Source organism: Sus scrofa, chromosome 1, assembly GCF_054392235.1.
Source record: "Sus scrofa isolate SSC_HxYL_T2T_F1_AM1 chromosome 1, Sscrofa_HxYL_maternal_Yorkshire_Landrace_v2.0, whole genome shotgun sequence".
Lineage (NCBI taxonomy): Eukaryota > Metazoa > Chordata > Mammalia > Artiodactyla > Suidae > Sus > Sus scrofa.
Genome location: NC_139383.1, coordinates 29,101,247 through 29,122,877, shown reverse-complemented (window position 1 = coordinate 29,122,877; position 21,631 = coordinate 29,101,247). Strand labels below are relative to the sequence as shown.

General features: G+C 45.0%; 1 protein-coding gene across 1 annotated transcript; it reads right to left on the bottom strand.

Moving 5' to 3' along the window:
- Positions 1-1,064: 1,064 nt before the first annotated feature.
- ALDH8A1 (aldehyde dehydrogenase 8 family member A1) lies at positions 1,065-21,165 on the bottom strand. The gene is made up of 7 exons (XM_021087621.2): positions 20,989-21,165; positions 16,931-17,078; positions 15,309-15,464; positions 13,567-13,716; positions 11,926-12,182; positions 9,397-9,558; positions 1,065-2,991 (listed from the first exon to the last, which is right to left on the bottom strand). Exons 1-7 carry the CDS (start codon positions 21,124-21,126, stop codon positions 2,539-2,541), a joined length of 1,464 nt encoding a protein of 487 aa, XP_020943280.2. The 5' UTR covers positions 21,127-21,165; the 3' UTR covers positions 1,065-2,538.
- Positions 21,166-21,631: the final 466 nt, after the last annotated feature.

Sequence of the window (21,631 nt, the reverse complement as noted above, 5' to 3'; positions counted from 1 at the left end):
GATTGTTCTGAGTGATTCAGAAACACATCAAAGTCTGAGAATTGCTGCGCCAAGACCTCTTTGCTCCTGTCCCTTCAGCTCCTGCTTGTCTGCCTGGGGATGTGTCGCCTGAGCCTGGAAGCTGAAGTGGCTCCACCCCCTCTCGGCATCCTCCTGCGCATGCTCCAGGCTGTCCTGCGCTGCAGCCGCTTCTCCCCTTTCCTACTTATGAACTAGTAAACACTCAAGTGCCCATGCTCCCGCTTAGAAATAATACTTTACAGACATAACATTGTGACCCTGGCTTCTGATTTTCTTCATTTCAGTTCTGAGCCCCACAGCCACAGAGCCACCACGGGGGTGGAACTGTGTGTGGAGGTACAGACTCACATGGCACCCTTAGCTGAAACATGAGACAGTATGAGGTGGCCAGGAAGAGGTGAGGTCTTGGAACTAAACTCACCCACTTGGTTGGGAGTAAAAAGGAAGAGAAGTGTAACTGGGGAGCTAAGACATTGTAGCCAATGGTTTGAACAACTGAGAAATGGGATAGTGCACGGTGAAGGAGAACAGCGTTTGGTCAAATCTGCAGCCGTGAGACTGGCATGTGAGCCCAGGGGAAGCTTCTAGAGACCCAAAGAGACACCGATGCAGGGAAACAGCATCCAAAATGTCTGTCAGCAGGAAGCAGGTCCCTCCACAAGGTAGGATCCAGAATCTGGATAAGAAGTGGCAACAGCAGGACCAGCTTCAGATTCTTGTGAGAACACCCTCCTGGGCAGAAAATCAGCGTGGTGGGAGATGGGTATTCAGGCACCAGAGCTAAGAGGTTCAGCTGCCAGACTTTTGAATCACAATAGAACTTAGGTCTTAGAAAAAACGATGAGTTTGGGTCAGACCAGTTACAAGCATGAAGATGCCGATTCCCTTAGACACTGGAGCTGCTGAATTTCTTCCAGCTGACACTCTGAAATGGTCCTAGACTTAACTGATCGAGGTCAAGGGACCTTACTGGGGAAGAGGGAAAAGCGGGGGTGGGGAGGAGGAGATAGAAACTAAGAATCAGGTACGATCTGACACCATCATTTGGCCTCAGAGAAGGAACTTATATTTTTCCATATTTGTAAACAAGCCAACATGCCAAATCCTACACAAAATTACAGGGAGTGTTCTGCATCCCTTGATCCAAACTCCCCCCAAATACCATGCAACAGATACCCTAGAGGCCCAGAGAGACTTCATGCCATCCTGAAACTCATTCTGAACACCTTCTGTGTGCCAGACACCTTGCTGTGAAGCGAGACTTAGAGAGAGATAGCACCTCCCTTGACCTTCAGCAAGTCCTGTTGCACCAGGAAATGAGACATGCAAACAAATCATGTCAATCCCGTGTGGAAAGAGCTGTACCAGAGGAGTTCCTGGCTGTACAGACTGGGTTGCATGGCTGAGTGGAGGGAGGCAGGAGAGAGCAGGTGAGACAGAGGCAAAATGGAGAGAGACACAGAAGGGAGACCCCACACAATGTGTTCCACAAATCATAAGGACTTTGTTGCTTCTGAAACACAAGCCAAGTTAAGCATGAAATGGTCAGAGATTGTAGGGTATGGAATCTGAGAGCCCTGGGTTCAAATCCTTCCTCTGCCCCACACCATTTGTGTGAGCTTGAACATGCTCCTTAATCTCTGTAAACCCCAGATCTCTCCTCTGATCCGGGAATTCAAGAAAAAAGCACTAGAAATACCACTATTACTTAGTAAAAAGTTCATGCTCCTAAGACAATAAAGATAAATAAGAATAAGAGACAATTCATGAAGAAGGTATATGCCATATTGCTTACTAAAACTGCTTAACATTTATTGCTTCCTTTAGGATTATAAAGTTTAAAAGTCTCCTGAGATATATACACTAAGAATCTGAATTGATGAGAGTCTCTAGTAGGAATGAATCAGACTCTCCTTATTCTAAGTTTCCTCCAAAAGGAGTAGTTATTTTATATTTCTTTATCCCTACACAGATATATAAAGTGGGACCTACCATCTATGCCTTCTCTGACAAACCCCATATAATGTTCATTATCAACCCTCACAGCTCCTTTGAGTAATGAGGTACAGTCAATTAGTCTGTTACCAATTAGCCATGACAATGGTTAATGGATGTGGACACCATCTCGACAAGCTCCCCAAAGGCAGGAAATTGTGGTGATTTGTTTCTCTTTGGCTTTATAGTTTGTTTGTTTGTTTTTTACCATATACTTGAAAATGAAAAAAAAAAATCTGTGAATTTCCAACAACTGAATCAAAGTGATGAAAAAAATCCTATGACGACACAACCTGAGAGGAGGCTGATATTTGCTTGGCTTCCTTTATGTGCTTTCTTCTCTCCTTTGACGCCTCACTGAAAAGATATAGCATCTCTACACCAGCAAGTAAAAATACTAATTGAGGAGGATAAGCTAGACTCTGGTGGCTGGAGTTTGTGCCAGTGTGTCTGTTCACGGCATTAGATGACTGATTCTCTGCAGCCAGGCATCAACCATAACAACTTCTCCACTGGCCAAGGTCAATGTTTAACGGTGACGGTTTTGACTTCAGTGAAGAATTCGTAAGAATCCTTGGCTCCTTCTCTACCCACCCCAGAACTTTTCATCCCCCCAAAAGGAAGGTTCAGCTCTCTGATGAGCCAGCAGTTGGTCCAGACCAAGCCTGACTGTAACTTCTTCGCCACCCGGTGGACACGCCCCACATTGCCTGACCACACGGTCGCAGCCAGCCCGTATTTCACACTGTTGGCTCTTTGAATCACTTCCTCTTCACTATCAAAGGGGACCACACACGTCACTGGACCAAATATCTCTTCCTTCATGCAGCAGGACTCATCCTTAATGTCCGTTATCACCGTGGGAAGCATGAAGTACCCTCCTTGATTCCTGGGAGGGAGGTTCAACTTATCCACTCCCTCACCGCACAGAATTTGGGCCCCTTCCAGGCGAGCTTTCTTGATGTAACTTCTGACCTGGGCAGGTAAACATCATCGTTAGTAACATCTTATCATTTGTCTTCACGGAAAGTAGAAAAAATTCAATATTTTTGAAGCATCTAGGAAAAATGTATGAGGTCAATGCCCAACCCCCACAAAAATCTAAGGTTGACTATGTTTTCACTCAGCTTCTAAGCCTGAGGGCAGAAGTTCTCTAACCATCATCTGGGCATTGAACCCTCATAAGGGGAGAGGAGTCATTTATTTAATATCTAAGTGCCAGGCATTCAGATAAGTGTTTTTCACACATTCTGGCTTAATTCTCTCAAAAATATATTAGCTATGTATTATTATCTTCTATTTGCTGATGATATAGTTGAGCCTCAGAAAGAGTAGATGGTTCCTATCAGTAAAGGTAGAATTCACACTCAGGTATATTCAGTAGTTAAATACACAAAGTAATATTTTCTCACTTTGGGAGGAGGCTATGTCTATTTCAGAAAATGATAACTTGAGTGGTGCATGAGACTTAAGTAAAGGCCAGGATGCCTTTCAATAGCTGAGCTTCTAGACAAACAATTTCTAATTTCTGTCTTATTACTGATGTTATGTGAAAATAAATCTAGGTAATAAAGTAAAGCTCACAATAATGGGAAATAAACTATGTAATAAGTTGACCCAGTGACTTGGAGATAACGACAGATGTCTATTAATGATGGCTACAGAAACAACTCATTATAATAAAGGTATATATGTTTATATTTGGAAATGTTGTTGAAATCACAACGATGCATTATTCTGCTCCTAAGGGGTATTATAAGCATAGGATAAGTAGCAAAGTAATCCCAAAATTAAAAGTTTAAAACAATAGTCAAGTAGTACCTCGAAAGCAGGGTAAAGTTGGAAAGGATATTTTGGAATTCTATTATCTACCAGTATTAGATGAGTACTCCATTGTAGATCTATATTCAATGTAGAGCTATGTGTTTGCCATGTAAAAATAAGAAGGTAATGCTGTTTTATTAATTTTGCTTCAGGAGTTCCTGTTGTGGCTTAGCAAAAAAGAACCCAGCTAGTATCCATAAGGTTGAGGGTTCAATCCTTGGCCTCGCTTAGTGGGTTAAGGATCTGGTGTTGCCATGAGCTGTGGTGTAGGTTGCAAATGTGGTTCAGATCCGGTGTTGCTGTGGCTGTGGTGTAGGCTGATTCAACCCCTAGGCTGGGAAAATCCATATGCCACCGATGCAGCCCTTAAAAGCAAAACAACAACAACAAAAAATTGCTTCAGTTTGTAGAACACTTAATAAGCCACAAGGTCAAAGACATTTGAAAAATAGAGCATTTTCTATTCCCCTCTACTATTCCTCCCCCTAAATGCACAGGGATCTCATAGCTTTCCCAGAAAAGTCCTAGTCTAGTTTATGGGCAGAGTCTATAACAGACCTGGACTTCTCTTCCCCCTACTGTCTTGTCCTTTTGAAGCAACCTCCCTCCCGCCACCCTCCCCACCCCACCCCCACACACATGGTAATTAAAAGATGAGTGAGGCGGCATCCTGGGTGAACAGGGTGAGTGCAGGTGAGTCTCCAGAAGCCCCTGCTGGATGCAGAGACAGGACCATTTTTTTTCCTTTTTATGGCCACACTTGCGGCATATGAAAGTTCCTAGGCTAGAGGCCAAATTGGAGCTGCATCTGCGACCTACACCACAGCTCATGGCAATGCTGGATCCTTAACCCACTGATCGAGGCCAGGGATCACACCTGCATCTTCACAGAGACAACCCGTTCTTAACCTGCTGAGCCACAACAGAAACTCCAGAGATCCGGGACTTTTGTCAGTGATTCAAATAGAGCATGGAGCACTCTAGCTTTAGTCAATCATCACATCTAAGCAATATTACAAGATTCTCTCTTCAAAGCCCTTAGGATAATAAAATATGAAGGGTGTTGGTTTTCAAGTTGAAAACTTATCAAATTATTTAATGTTTAAGGTGACTCCCACTAAACTGAATTTACTTTCTAGAGAAATTACCACTGGGTGGCACAGTATCTACACTTAAAGCTACCTTGTGACTGGTAACATGCTATAAAATGCACTGAAATAGGAATTACTGCTGTGGCAGAGTGGGTTAAGTATATGGCATTATCTTTGCAGTGGTGTAGGTTCGATCTCTAGCCCAGGAGCTTCTGCGTGCCGCAGGTGCAGCCAAAAAAAAAAAAATCAATGCAATGAAATAGTCTTGTAAAACAGTTTCTTGAGAAGGGAGAGTAGAGGGTAGTTAATACTCATCATTTTTTTTTTTGTCTTTTTTAGGGCTGCACCCTCAGCATATGGAGGTTCCCAGGCTAGGGGTCGCATCGGAGCTGTAGCCACCGGCCTACACCACAGCCACAGCAATGCAGGATCCGAGGCACATCTTTGACCTACACCACAGCTCAAGGCAATGCTGGATCCTTAACCCACTGAGCGAGGCCAGAGATCGAACCCGCAACCTCATGGTTCCTAGTCAGATGCGTTAACCACTGAAGCCACGAGGGGAACTCCAATACTCATCATTTTGGACATAAAATCAAAGCATAGATGTTGGAAGAGTGGGCTCAGGAGCCCGGCTGTGCTCAAATCCCAGGTCCTCCACTTATCAGCTGAGGGATTTTTAAATGCTCTGCGCCTCAGTTTCCTAAATGCAAAAAAATGGGATTGACTACACCACCTATTCATAGGGTTCTCAAGAGGATTACAAAGAATAATATATGTAAAATACTTAGTGCAATATCTGATACATAATAAGCTGTTCTTGCTTTTGTTGATGGTGACAGTGATGATGGTGAAGGTGACAGTGACATAATGCAGACCTGCCACTCACAAGCTAAGCGACCTCAGGGATGCCCTCCCCTCTGGTTGTCAGTTCTTTTAACCAGTAAAGGAGGACAGGAAGCTGCAAGTGTGGACCTTAGTTAAGCCTGAAGCCCAGCCTTATTAGGGGGTATGCCCGTGAACTTCTTCTGGGTTTCCTCCAGCCTCGCTGTCCATGCTCAAGAATTTCTCTCTCTCTAGTTCCTTGCCTCCGTGGGAAGGCTGGCCCAGGGTCAGATTCTCCAGACAGGCAAGTAGAGAAGGAAGGATTCCAGAGAGTGAAAAGAAAAACAAAAAGCAACCCTGTGAAACAGGCCAGGGAGACTTTTCAGCATTCCCCGAGGACAGAATCACCTGCCATCCCCTGTGCCTCTCCTGCCATCCTGGGAAGTCACCCCTGCCCTTAGGAGCCCTTTGCCATGACAGAACCGCTTTCACATGCTGGGAATGGATTCGCCAGTCGCTGCATCACCATGGATGGACACAAAGACCTTGTGGCCAGTTTGGTTTGGAGGAGATCAGGACCTCCTGCCGAAGAAGAGATCTGGAATGCAAAGCTGGCAGCCAGCCTTTCTTTGGCTCACAGCCCCCAGAGCTCTGGTGAAAGGCGAGGAAAGACGACCGCCAGTGGAGCATGGCCACTGCCTCCTTGAGCCCAGACCGAGGTGTGGCACACTGAACAGAAGAGTCTTAGCCTGAAAAGAACACATGCACATTTGGGGGCTGCTTCCACTGGCTCCCTCTCAAAGGGCAGAGACACACAGGATTTCCTTCCACCCAGGCCCTGAGCTGAAAGACCCCCATCTAGTTCCACCTGATGAGAGACCCCAGGCCGAGGGCATACATGTCCTGGGCATTGTAGTGAGAATGGCAAATGTCCAGGGGCCCTCTCAGCCTCAGCTCGATGGTGCTGAGGCTTTATAGAAGGGAGGAAATGTGAGCAGCGCTGAGAGAAGCGGGGGCGGGGTCTACCTACAGAACCGAAAAGCAAGGGAAGCCCCATGGGACCCGCAGTTTTATGTGTGGTGGGATAATGATATACCATCTTTATTGTTCTTCCCTAAAAAATAAAAATAAACAGCCAATGAGAAGCACTATTTCTAAGTTTTTAACTGTGAAAAACTGGCTGGAACACTGCACAAAATCTTTCTCCTAGAAGCAGTAGAACTTTGGAACTTTCTGAGATGAGGTAGCATCTTTCTGAGATGGACTCATTAAAGGGCAGCGCATGAGCTCAGCACAACCAGGCTTTGCATCACCTCCCCTTGGATGTCACATCATCGTGGGGCATCATCTAAGGGACACCACAGGGTTAGATGCTGGCCTTGACGACTCCTCGCCACTGAAAGGAACCAGAGTTGAGCAGAGACAGGTCCTGTTGGCTATGTGGGGCAGGGCAACTTGGACAGCCCGAGACGCCAGCGGGCGCCTGTGCTAGAGCTCAGAAGGGCGTGGCAAGCAGGCTAAAGAGGGGGCCCCATGGGCCAGCAGGGACATGCTAACCATCACATATGTTACACTAAAGCCCATGGGAATTACAAGACATTGAATCTCGTGAATCTGTATTTGGTTCAAGTTCACTTATGTGAGGCAGAAGGAACAGATACTCAGAGTATGACAGAGCCTTGAACTACCAACAGGAGTTACGTAGGGTAGGATAACGAAATATCATCTTTATTGTTCTTCCTTAAAAAATAAAAATAAATGGCCAATGATAACACCATTTGAATGGTGTCAATTTCTCTTACACACGAAAGGCTGTGTGTGCATGTGTCTCTGTGTGTGTATGTGTGTGTGTACATGCATATGGGGTTGCTACAAATCATTCAATTGCTACAGGAAAGTCAAACCCTTTGATTTGCCTCACTGAGGCATCTCCCCTTATTGGAGAACTTGAACAGTTACTATGACAGCGCCTAGTTTCCCTGCTGAGTTGATGAAGGGAACTTCAAGTCTCAGGTGAGTGGTGAATTGCAAGGTGAGCTTAGATGTCACCACGGCCTGAGCCGACTGGGTGGTACTTCTGGGAAGTTCATTTTGCTTCACAGGAAGCAGTCGGCAACAGGCGGAAGTTATTTTTCACCACTTATTTGCATGTGTGGGTGGGTAGACGGGGAGCCCTGGTGTGGAGAACAGCCAGACCAGAGAGGACAAGGGAGCCTCTTGCACCTGGCGACATCTGGGTGGGGACATCCAGAGCCATGGGTCCCCCTCTGCTGCCTCTGCACCTGCGGTCTTTTGGGTGAATTTGATGCGAGGGAAACACAGCCATGCTGGCTGGCCTCACTTTCAATAAATGACCCAATATTTATCTAATGTGACCATTAGTGATCACAGCTCCAGGCGAGCCCCGGAGCTGCCCCTCTAACACACAGTCACTTCAAAGTCCATTCTCACCCACCACCTCCCGTAAGACAATCTCACACTTTCTCCTCCTTGAAACCCGCAACACCTTCTCCCCTCCTCACCCTGCTTCCCATGTCACTGAGAAAACAGAAGAGATAAGAAGACACCCGTAAGCTATACACCTTCCCGCCTACAAGCATCCGGGCTTCACGATATAGTGAAGGTCAGAGTGAAAATGTAGTAAATCTGCCAAATCTGTGCAGTATCAGAGAGTTCTTCAAACCCAAGTCAAGCCTCTGCCCCTCATTGGTTCACTGATGGAGACATATTTGCCTTGATGGGCCTTAGTTACTACAGCTGAAAATGAGGTCCTTCTAGCTCCAAAACTATGAGTTATTTTGGGAGTCACACCAGGTAATGAATTTACATGACCTTAAGGACTCAAATTCCCTAAGCCACCCAGAGATCTTAAGGACTCAAATTCCCTAAGCCACCCACGGAGGCCCCCACCAGTCACCTCAGCAACTAAGGACCACATTGTTTGAATCACGTATGCTCACACTTTTGGAATCCCATCGGCTGTAAGCTAGGGGTGGCCCCTTATAGCCTGGGAACTGACTGGGAACATCTACCTATAGAAATCCCACCACACTCAGTCTGCATCATTCTCATAGGCTGGCCCTTATGTTTTGAAATTTGCCTTCCTCACTCTACTCATTGTATCTCTATACTGACTTCTCAAGTTTATTTATTTCACGTAGATGCTACTTTAACCTGGACTACATTTTTATATCTGTCTCAAACATTTTTAGATTCTATATCCAGAGACAATTTTCCATAGGTCATACTTTTTTTTGAAAACAGGGTAGGAATTAACAATATTTCAAAGCATGGATGGTATGTATATCCCTGATGCTGAACCTCTGTCTCCAAATAAGAACTCTTTTTGTGGAGTTCCCATTGTGGGTCAGCAGGTTAAGAACCCAACACAGTGTCCGTGAGGATGTGGGTTCAATCCCTGCCCTCTCTCAGTGGGTTAAAGATCCAGTGTTGCAGCAAGCTGTGGCACAGGTCGCAGATACAGCTTGAATCCATCGTTGCAGTGGCTGTGGCTGTAACGTGGGCCGACAGGTGTAGCTCCGTTTCAACTCCTAGCCTGGGAACCTCCATATGCCACAGGTATGGCCAGAAAAGAAAAGAAATAACTCTTTCTGTAACTTACACACAGGGATTTACTTACTTTCTCCAAATGAGCTTTACTGATCAGAGCTCCCATGCTGGCCGATGGGTCAGAGGGAATGCCAACTTTCCACATTCTGGTAGCGTCTACAAACCTCTTTAGAAATTCACTGTAGATACTCCTCTGGACAAAGATCCTGCTGGTGCAGAGGCATATTTCACCCTGCCAAGAATGACACATGAGAACAATGACAAGACAGGAAGACCCACTCCTTCATGGCTAGAGCACCCTGCACTTCTGAGTGCCTGTGGCGTATACTGGGCACTGGTCTAAGCAAGGGGGACAGTGGTAAATAAGACAAAGTGAGGCAATACCACGCAAAGTCTCATGTGGAATGGACCGCCTTGTGGGGAAGATAGGCAATAACACAAGAAAAGCTCAAGAAAAATATAACTTCAGGTTGTGACCAAAACAATATAAGAAAACTAAGCAGAGGATGAGAAGAGACGCTATGGAGGGGACAGCTTTTACTCTCTTTTATGAAAGGGAGTCCTGGAAGGCATTTCTCAACAGTGGATATTTGAATTGGCTTCTGATTGAGATGAAGGAGCTGGATGGACGAAGATCTGGGAGGAAAGGAATTCTCGGCAGTAAGTGTAGAAGACCTGCTGCAGGCATGAACTTGGAGTGTGTGAGGAAAGGCAAGAAGGTGAGTGGGGCTGAGGGTGGGGGTGGAGGTAGGGACAGGGGTCAGAACCATGTAGGAGGTGAAGGCAGGAGGTGAGGCAATACCACGCAAAGTCTCATAGGCGCATAAGCTCACAAGGAGCTTACATTTTATCCTCAGTATCATGAAAAGACCACAGAAAGCTTTAAGCAGCAAAAGGATGTGATAAAATTTACACTGTTAAATGATCATTCTGGCAGCTGCATGGAGAACACAATTGGAGAGAATGAGAATGGGAACAGGGTATTGTTAAGAGAGCTTTCCAGATGTCCAGTAAGCAGAAGTAGCTTGGACTGGGGCAGAATCAAAGGAGATGAGACTAGTGGTAGGAGTCCACTAAGGTCAACAGATTCTTAAAGGAGCATGGGACCCCAAAGTATGAGGACACTGGCATAGATGCTCCAGAGAAGTCATAGGATTCAGGAGATAGAGACATATGGGTATCTGTAATACAGCCATAGATATCTATAATATATCTATATCTAATATCTATAATATACAATAGATACCCATAATATCTATATCTAATATATATATACACCAGGCCAGGGACTGAACCTGCAGCACAGCAGTAACCAGAGCCACAGCAGTGACAGCATCATATCTTTAACCCACTGAGCCAGCAGGGAGCTCCCAGGATATATTTTAAAGATAGAACCAACAGGACCTGTTGATGGATTAGTGAAGTATAAGGAAAAGAGAAGGTAAGAAGAAGGATGAGTCCCAGATGTGGGGTCTGAGCCACAGAGCAGTGGGAGTCTCTACCCTGGAGGGACAAATGCAAGGCAGGCAGAGCAACCATGCTGCAAGGAAGGAGAGAGAGGGAAATCAAGAGTCCTGCTTTGCACAGGTTAGGTTTCAGGTGATAAGGGACATCCAAATAGGGATGCTGAGTGGTCTAAGAGATGTGCTAACAGGTTTCTGAGGGAAAAAAAAATCATCCTTATTATCATTCCAACATAACATGTAATAGTCCACAAACCACATTCTGGACTTGTCCAAGAATCATGTGTGTACAGTAGTACATGTAAGCATAAATAAATCCTTTTATTACATTGATATTTGATCTTCACCACAATCCTTCCAACAACCAGGAGATGGACAGTTGCCCTGAGGCCCCTGCATGACTACGAGGTAAGAAACCTGCTTGAGGAGTTAGCGTCGTGGCTCAGTGGTTAACAAATCTGACTAGGAACCATGAGGTTGTGGGTTCCATCCCTGACCTTGCTCAGTGGGTTAAGAATCCGGTGTTGCTGTGAGCTGTGGTGTGGGTCACAGATGGGGCTCAGATCCTGCTTTGCTGTGGCTCTGGCATGGGCCAGTGGCTACAGCTCCGATTCCACCCCTAGCCTGGGAACCTCCATATGCCACAGGTGTGGCCCTAGAAGAGACAAAAAAAAAAAAAAGAAACCTTGAGACTGATTGACTGGCTTGAGACTGGTTCAGGTCTTTATTTCTAAGTGTGTGAATGCATTTGGAATGCTTTGGCAGTGGAGAATAAGGTTTCCTGGAGCTAGGACTCTTGGACAGCAAGAAAAGACTAGGAAAGCTATAAATAATGGAATGAAGATGCTTGGAGAAGCAAAATGGCACTCATCTGGCCATGGCTGGTACCTGATAAAAGTTGTGTTACTCGAGAAGAGAAGCAGGAGCTGTGATGCCACAAGGCCTCTGATTGACAGTAAGACTGAGCAGAGAGTCAGTGGAGTAACATAATGTAACTATTAGCCTTTCGCTGAAATAGCCCTGGATTGACCCACTCACCCCTGGTTTTGCACTGTGATGTGCCAGATCCAGCTTGACGAGGCTACGGAGTTAAATAAATAAACAAAGGAAAAAAGGAACCAACCCGGAGGACATACCTGGTTGGCAAAGCTGGACCTGACCGTTGTGGGAACACACTCCTCGAGGTTGGCGTCCTCAAAGATGATGGCAGGATTCTTGCCCCCCAGCTCCAGCGAGAGCTTCTTGCAGTGGGGAGCACTCAGCTGTGTGATCCGCTCGGCCGTGGGCTGGCTCCCGGTGAAGGAGATGAGGGGCACCTCTGGATGGGACACCAGGGCCTCGCCTGCCCTGGGCCCCGTTCCAAACACAATATTTACCACGCCTGGTGGAACCCCTGGATGAGAAGGAAGGCCAGTTACAGGGATTCTTCTCAGAATGTCAAGCCTCAGGTCACATGGAGATGATTCTTCTTCAAAGTCCAAGAACTTGAATGGGGCTGGGAGGGAACATTCACGGCCATCTCTAGTTTAATAGCAAAGCAAAGACTACAGCATCACCTCTGCCTGTAGTTCCCCCCAAGCGGGATTTCTCCATGTGCTTTGCCCTAGAAAAATGCAGGGCTGAACGTTCTACATAACTCATTCCGTGATATTGACAAGGCCTCGGGGGCTGAGGATGCAGAGACACCCTCAGGCAGGTTAGGCTCTGTGAGCAAGGGGAGCCCTGCTCCAAGCTGGAGTCCAGGAGTCACAGCTCAGTGTGCAAATGTTAAGGAGAAGGAAGAGTTGACGCTGCATAAGCCAGAGAAGCAACTGACCAGCTTGACCTTCCAACCCTGGGGGAGCATCCGCAGAACACTCCAGAACAAAACCAGGAACACAGCCATTAAGCCGAAGAGAGCATGGAGCTGGAGTGTATAGTGGTTACCAGTGCAGGGAAAACTGAGGGGGTATATTCAGTTCTCTGCAGAACAGGCTGCTTCATCAGGTGGTCTACCACTCTGCCAACCAGAGAGCTACCTAGCAATATTATCCTTTTCATCAAGATTCACTTGTGGTTCAACCATAGAGTTTTGAAAAAATATATTTATTGAAATATAGTTGATTTATAATATCCTGTAAGGTTTAGGTATACAGCAAGCAATTAATTATATATATATATATATATATACACATCTATATTTTATAAATACATGACTATGTATATACATATATTTATATCTATAATTCAATTATATATTTTAATATATATTTTATATATTGTGTATATATATTCTTTTTCAGATTCTTTTCCCTTATGGGTTATTACATCATATTATTACATAATATTGAGTAGAGCTCCCTGTGCTCTACAGTAGGTCCTTGTTGGTCATCTATTTTATACACAGTAGGGTGTATATGTCAGTATCAGCTTCCAAACATACGTAGAAGCTACACTGACTCTTGGAGACGTCTGATTTGACGAGGCTCTGGAGGCCAGCCAGTGCTGGGGCGCTGCCCATGGAACCCCTGGAGCGAGGAGCTGTTCTGCAGTGGCCCCATTCTGGGGATGAATAAGGGAAGCAGTGGGAGCCACCCCCTGGGTGAAGGGGATTTCTCAGAAAAGGACCTCAGAGACAAAAATTAAAGCTGTCCCTGGAATCTGTTTTGATGCTGAGCAGATTTCTAATCAAAACAACTGTCAAATGTCAGTGACCCTAAGGTGGCTGAAGCCTACAAAACATAAAGCTCCAAAACTAACCCTGTGACTCCCACAGACCTTAACGGCTAATTAATTACCTGCTTTCTCCAGGAGTTTGCACATCATCCACGCAGTCACGGAAGTCAGCTCGCTGGGCTTGGCTATCACAGTGTTGCCAGCAGCGATCGCGGGAGCGATCTTCCAGGTGAGCAAGTAAAGTGGCAGATTCCAGGGACTGATCAGACCCGCTAACAGAGCAGAAGAGAAGCATCGCCAGTAAAGACATGCCCCCCACAGCAGACAGGGCCAGACGGGGTTTATTAACGCAACTCCTTCATGCCACACGAAACATCGATTAACTCCTCCAAAACCCCAAACGATTGTAGCCAACTTCAGGGAACTAATTCTAAAATGTATTTATAAGCAGCTGTACCATTTAAAACTATAATCAATACAGTTTACTCTTTTCTTGAGGACGGTATTTACGAATGACAATAATTTAAGTTCTAAGGCTAAAGGGCTGTCACCTGTCCCTAAAGAGTTCCAGATCAGTTTTGAGATTTCTAGACTGGTCTTTGCATTGTTTAAACTTCTCCTTCCTCATCACGAAGGGGCCCGACTGCTATTTTTTCCAAGTCTTCCATCTCTGTGTCTAATCTCATGGATTGAGACATAAAATCTCAAGCTGTTGAGAATTATTTGTAAAATAAGAGCAAATAGGTTCTGAAACTGTGAAATCTATTTTAGCTAGCCCAGAGTAATTTTTAGTAAAAAAAAAAAAAAAAATCACCTCTATATTCTCACCTGTATCCTGACCAGATAGGTTTGCTAGGAAGTAACAGACCTAAAATCTGCAGTATATCTCCATGAAATATTTTGAAACCATCCAGGCTACTGACCATAAAACATACAAAAATAAAATCTACATTAGGAATAAGTAAATGGATTCACCGTATTTTATACTCTGCCTTTAAGGCTGAGCTATGAAAGTAAACATATTTTATATTATTAAATTTCCCACTGAAAAATCTGTTATTTAGGGGATAACAAAATTTTTGCAGGGTAATGTATTCGCATACTTCTTAGCAGGAGGTTTGAGGTTTTCATAAAGCCTTGAAAGTACCATTTCTGAAGCGCTCAAGTAATCAGAGTGGTAAAATGTCCCATTTTCTATCCTTTTAACTTATCTTCTTTTATCCTGCAATAAAATGGAACTAGTAAAAGATGGACGGTTGTTTTTTTCCTCAGAGGTAACAGTGGCATCTAGTGGCCATTTTAAGTCATTGCAGTTATCTATATATTTAAAGGGCAAGAAGCACAGAAATGAGTGAGGGAAGTAGATAATCCAGTCAAAGCCTTTTTACCCTGTACCTGGAACTCTTCTAAATGCTCTACACTTATTTATTTGTTCAATTCATATATATAAGTATATAATGATAAAACTGAACTATTCCCCCAGTTTCCAGATAAGAATACTGAAGCACACAAAAGTTGTATCACTTGCCCCACACATACCTAAAATTTTTGCTCTTAACTACAAGACTCTAGAAATAAACCTCTTTTTTTCATTACAAAGGACAAAAAGTCCTGGTTTGTGAATTGACTCTCAGTTTTATGCTTTCCCCTGTGATTCCTCAAGAACAATGCTCCAAGAATAAGTAGGGAATTTGATACAAGAAAATAAAGAGAATTGGATTTTTAAGGCCAATGAAATTTCAGATAAATACAAGAAATTTCCACTTCCCTTTTCTTCAGTCTCTTCCTTTAGATCAGTTCTATGGGGCTCACCCAGCATCTCCACATGCAGCTGGGGCCCTGGTGTTCACTTCACAGCACCTACCGATACCCACGGGGGTCCGCACAGTGTAGTTTAGACAGCCCAGGTGGTCCATCTGCGTGCACTCCGACGTGTGATGCAGGATGGAGGAGGCAAAGAACCGGAAGTTCTGCACAGACCGGGGAATGTCCATGGTTCTGGCCAGTGTTATGGTTTTCCCTGTAAGAAGCCAACGACAGAAGACACTGCCAGTGTACTTCACCTTGGGCTTGATGGAGACATTACCACGCATGTGTACACCAGCTCCCACTGAAGTAACCTCCACCCTGTGCAGCCTGGGATGGGCATTCCTTGACTACAGGGAGCATTCATTGATGGTGGTTTGATAAAACTGTGAAATAATTAGGTCTGAGGTTATAAGATGAGGTAGAGGGGATTCAAGTTGAGTCAAATGATCTTTGCTTTGCGGACTGGGCAATTCATAGTAAAATAATGAATTCGCCAGGTGCTACCACTTCACCCATGCCAGCTCTTCCAGTTCAAAATCACCAAACTTTGTACCTGCTACAGAGGGGTTGGAATAATAGGTATTACGACAGATGTATTAATTGTGCCCCAAAGCATGGTGGCGTCATGAAGATGGACACGGATGCTGTGTGGCCCTTCCTCACCTATCATGTGCCTGTGCACATCCCAGATACACGCTTACCTGGATTGTTCCTTAGTTATTGTCCGGATACTGCAGTCAGGAAGCATTTTCTTCTTAAGGGCGGGTAGAGTCAGGCAGCTTCCTAACTTTAGGCTGGTTTAGAGCATGCATGCAAATTTCAAGGATCTTGGCCTTTCCTCACACATATCATTATAAGGATTTACAGGCATTTACTCCATTACCCTGACTTCTGGGAAGGAGTTGTTTTGTTTTGTGTTTTGTTTTTTGGGTTTTTTTGTTTGTTTGTTTTTGTCTTTTCTAGGGCTGCACCCATGGCATATGGAGGTTCCCAGGCTAGGGGTCTAATAGGAGCTGCAGCCGCCGGCCTACATCACAGCCACAGCAACACAAGATCTGAGGAGTTTTAAAAAACTGGGAAATTGTGCTGGGAGTGGAATAGTGACCGACGTATTAGAAATCTTTCTAAATAACTTGACTGTGTGACTGCTCTTCAAATTATCTCTGCTTTGAAACTCTCTCCTGAGAGCTGGTGGAGGACTGCACTATCCCCTGACCTCCTCTCTCCCCTCATCCAGGCCCTTTGCGCACATCCTAGCAGCTCCTTCCACCAGTGTATTTATTTCCCCGCCTCTTGAACTTGGGTTTGGCTTTGACCTGCCTTGGCCATCAGAAAGAGGCAGGAGTGGGCCAGCTGTAAGCCTCCGCCTTCAGAGGCCTTGGCTGGTTTGCTTTCCATCCTCCACGGCTGCCATGAGAAGCAACATGTTGGCGGAGGGGGGGCGGGTGCTGGCCCACTGGGCCCTCGAGGGGCCCCACGAAGCAAGTGTGCTCAGTTCCATCCATAAGGTGAAGAGGCAAGAGATCAGCCTACAACCTAGAAAGAGGGTGCGAACGGCCAGCATCTGAGTAAGATGATGCGCTCCCCATAAAGGAGGGCCAGCGGCGTTAAAGGCTGTCTCTGCAGATGAGCGCGTGCATGGGGAAGAGGAAAAAGGCCGGCGGGGATGGCTCTCACCTTGGTCCTTCGATTCAGCCTGGGCCAGCTCCTCCAGGGACTCTTCCAGCAAGTCCGCCAGCCGGTGCAGCACCTGCGAGCGCTCCTGGGGGCTCCGGGAGGACCAGCCCGGAAAAGCGGCCCTGGCGGCCTCCACCGCGGCTTCGATCTCGGAGGGGCAAATGCAAGGGGGTCGCTTTAGACTGCGGCTCCAGAGGGGGTGGACGAATCCAGAATCAACAGGTCTGTATACACCTAACTTTGTTTCCCCCAAATTTTAATTATTCAACAGTTCCCAGAGCGAAGTTGCTCACAAAGCAGTATTTATGTGACCAGCAAAGCAGCAGCAAGCAAGCGGGAGGGAGGGAGGAAAGAAGGAAGGACGGAAGGGAGGACCGACAGACAGAAGGAAGGACAGACAGACGGAAGGAAGGAAAGAACTCTGTTTTAACCAGGTATCCAGAAAAAAAGCTATTTGAAAAGCTGGTAGACATTTTCAATAATTTCAAAATATGGACCTTTTTTTGAGTATCGTAGGAAAAAGAACACTTAGAATGTAGAATCTCTAAACTCTTAATTCAGTTCAAACATACTTGGTCAAGTTCAAAATTTCTTGGAAATCACATCTCAGACTATTGTTCCCACTTGAAATGACTAATCATGCTAGTTATTTATAGACTAATTTCTATATATAAGGGAAGATGCCAAATGTTTAACACAATTTATTTTATTAAACCCCTTTTAAAATTCTGGAACATGAGTATTGCTAGACCCATTTTACAGATGAGGAAACTGAAGCACAGAGAGCTCAAGTCACCTGTGGAGGTCACACAGTTAATAAGGGGCAGAATCAGGATGCAAACCCAGATCTTCATGGCTCCCAAGACCACGGCTGACCTCCTATGACACAACCACAGGCCCTGCCCCTTGACCTGCTCTGCCCAAAGGAAGAGTGCTCTGTTGGAGAGGCAGGCTTCTGTGGTTGAACAGTAGCTTGCGGACCTAGTTTCTGAGCTAAAATGGAAAGAAAACAACCTATGGGAAGGGATTGGCAGAGCCAACTCGTGCAGGCAGAATGAATTTTTGGAGGGTCTGCAGCCTGTCTCTTCTCTTAGGCAAGGTCTAAGCAGTGCCTTCTCCAGAGATGGCAAGTCCAAAGCCTGTGTCTCACCCCTCTCCTCCCACGTGCATGAAAAACATCTACAGTCACTCACAGCTTTCTCCCACCACTGGGTCCAGGCTCAGTCTAGGAATCTTTTCCCATAGACTTCCAGCAGCCACGGCACCTTTGCTATATCACGTCATCTGACAGTTCAGATGCCCTCTCACCCCAAATCTGACCTACACCCCTCTGTTTTCTTTATGTGAACAGAGTGACTTTCAGCTGAGCTGAAGTAAGGAAGAAAATGATTCTCAGGGTTCCCTGGTGGTTCAGCAGATTAAGGATCTGGTGTTGTCACTGCAGTGGCTCTGGTCGCTTCTGTGACATGGGTTCGATCCCTGGCCTGGGAACTTCTGCCTGCTGCTGGCAAGGCCAAAAAAATAATAATAAAATAAAATGATTCTCATCTTAAATTATGCATTTCTGGAAAGTTGGTGGTTTTACCTCAAAAACTGGATCTCTCATGCAGACCTACAGGCAGGAAGGAAACAGAGGCGTGGGCTCTGGTTTTCTGCCAGCAAGAGGAAGATTCCTTCCTACAAATATCAAAGCTTCCCATCGTGGTTCAGCGGGTTACAAACCCGGCTAGTATCCATGAGGACGCAGGTTTGACCCCTGGCCTCACTCAGTGGGTTAAGGATCTGGTGTTGCCATGACCTGTGGTATAGGTCGCAGATGCGGCTTGGATCCCACTTTGCTGTGGCTATTATGGTGTAGGCAGGCAGCTACAGCTCCAATTTGACCCCTAGCCTGGGAACCTCCATATGCTGCAGGTGCACCCTTAAAAAAGCAAATAAACAAACAAACAAAAAACAAATGTCAAAGCTAATCTTCCTTCAGTTGTCAATGTAAAACTCTGATCTTTATGAAAAGTAGAAAACACAAGTCCAGTCATATTTTCTAAGTTTGTGTTATGTCACATGTCCTATGACCATTTAATATAGAAGACATAGTAATCTACTATATACAATAATATTAGCAGAAGTTAATACTTAGAAAGCGTTTACTATATGCCAGGCACAAGGGACTCTACGCATGTCAGTCTGTTTTGTCTTCAGAACACTACAAAGTAGGTATTATTATTATCCCCATTTTATAGATATGGAGACTGAGGCCCAGGAAGATTCAGCTCTGAGTCAGGACCATAGGTGGTAAATGATGTCACTGATCTTTGAAGCCAGGCAGTGTGGCCCCAGTCCCTGCTTATGACTGCAACACTCCAGGGCAAATGCTACCATAAGTAGCATGCATGTATGTGTGTGTGTGTGTGTGTGTGTGTGACCACTGATCTAAGCGTCAGAGATGAGAGTGTTAGCATACCATGACTTCTACAATAAGGCTGATGAGAGTCTTTTTTTTTTGCTTTTTGCTTTTTCTAGGGCCACTCCTACAGCATATGGAGGTTCCCAGGCTAGGGGTCTAATCAGAGCTGTAGCTGCCAGCCTACGCCACAGCCACAGCAAAGCTGGATCCCAAGCCACATCTGCAACCTACACCACAGCTAAGGACAATGCCGGATCCTTAACGCACTGAGCAAGGCCAGGGATCAAACCCACAACCTCATGGTTCCTAGTCAGATTTGTTAACCACTGAGCCACGATGGGAACTCCGAGAGTCTTATTTACAGATTGTTATGACTTAGATTTGGGACAATTTGTGTGAATGGGATTTATGAGATCAGGTGGGATATTTGCACGCTGGGTTGCTGGGAAATCCAAAATATCTCTTCCTCTACCAGCAGGTGAATCCATCCCTCATTCTCTCCTCTGAAAGGGCTGAGCCGCTGCTGCTGAGGATGTTTCACCAGAATTTAGCATACTTGTCATTTTTCACTTTGGACAGGACTCTGAGACAAGGGGGACTGGAAAACACAAAGCTCCGTGTCCCACATCTATCCCAGGTCACTTGAAACAAACAAAATTGTGGGTTACAGTTTAACCGACAAATTAGCCAATATTTGCAAACTTTAATCCACAAGTCTAAAGGTTTTTTTAATGCAAGACAGATTTAAAATATTATTAACAATAGATAAATAAAGGCTTAGTTCTTTAAAAATTGCATACAGTACTTATTTATATATACAAAGGCTACAATTACCTTTATGTCTTAAAATCCTTTAGGCTTTAGATGAGTGTACCTATATCAGCCACATTTTTACCCAGATATATTTACATTCTCAATAGTTATATAGTTATGTAGTTTTGATAGTTATATATTTGATAACTCTCAATAGTTATATATTTAGTTGAGTTTTGATAGTTAGATATTTGATAATTATCTAATATATCTCAAATATTTTACAAAATTCCTCAACAACATTCATTCTACATTATTGACAAAAAGTTTAATAGGTGTGCCGTTAAGTTCTTTGAGTAAGAAAAATAGTGGCAGTGTTAAATTTAACTCCAAAAATATATGGGAATTTGATTCTGCATGTCATCATTCAAATGATTGATTTTCCCTACTAGAAAATTTTGAAGACATGAAGAATTATTAGAGGATAATCTAAAATAAATCCCTGAGTTTTAAAGTTCTGTCTATTTTCATGAAATAACACGATGTTTTTGAAACCCATGAATAGAATGGCAAGTTTAGGCAACACTTAGTAGAGAAAAGAGAGAGCTTGATAATACTGATGACTCTTACAAATAATACATTTTACTAGCCCACCTTTAAGGCGTGTCTGAGAAATGTGGCTGCATGTTAGGCTACCCAGATTAGGATCTGCTTCTGCATATAGGAACCTGAGGTTTGTTCCGTGTATTATACATACTCAGTTACGAATAAGCCTTCTCAGAACTAAAATCTCCAGCTCATTTTTACCACTCCTACCTCTTTTCTCAATCCCCTCTGCTCCTGGAAAATTCAGTCACCAACTGGCTAAGCGCATTCATCTTCTCTGCGCTGATATACTCACCTCCTCTTTCCCACTGTTTGGTACCCGGCAGTACACGTCCCCTGTGGAGGGGTCATAGGAATCCAGATAGGAGTTACAAGGTAAAAATTTCCCATCTATGAAGTTTTCCAGCATCCAGGGTGCCCTCGTTCCAGCCATAGTTAAAGGACCCGCCTGCCTCTCCCCTCGGCGTTGTCCCTGCCACCTTTCCCACCCCCGGCTTAGTCTCCTCCTCGCTCCCAGCCCCCGTGCCCCTCATTTGCCAACCAGTGAAAGTGGGAGGAGACCTGACATTCTCCGAGAGCATTTCAGTCTTGTTTGTTTGTTTGTTTTTGTTTTTTGTCTTTTTGCTTTTTGGGCCGGAACCCCCTGGCATATGGAAGGCTAGGGGGTGAATGGGAGCTAGAGCTGCTGGCCTACACCACAGCCAGGGCAACGCAGGATCCGAGCCGCATCTGTGATCTACACCACAGCTCACGGCAACGCTGGATCCTTAACCCATTTCAGTCTTCAAGCTCTGAATGAAGAAAGTTCTCAAGTATTTCCCAGTCATTCAGTACATTATGAGAAATGGATAAAAACATGCTAAACTAGGAGTTTCCATTGTGGCTCAGCAGTAATGAACCCAACTAGCATCCATGAGGATGTGGGTTCAATCCCTGGC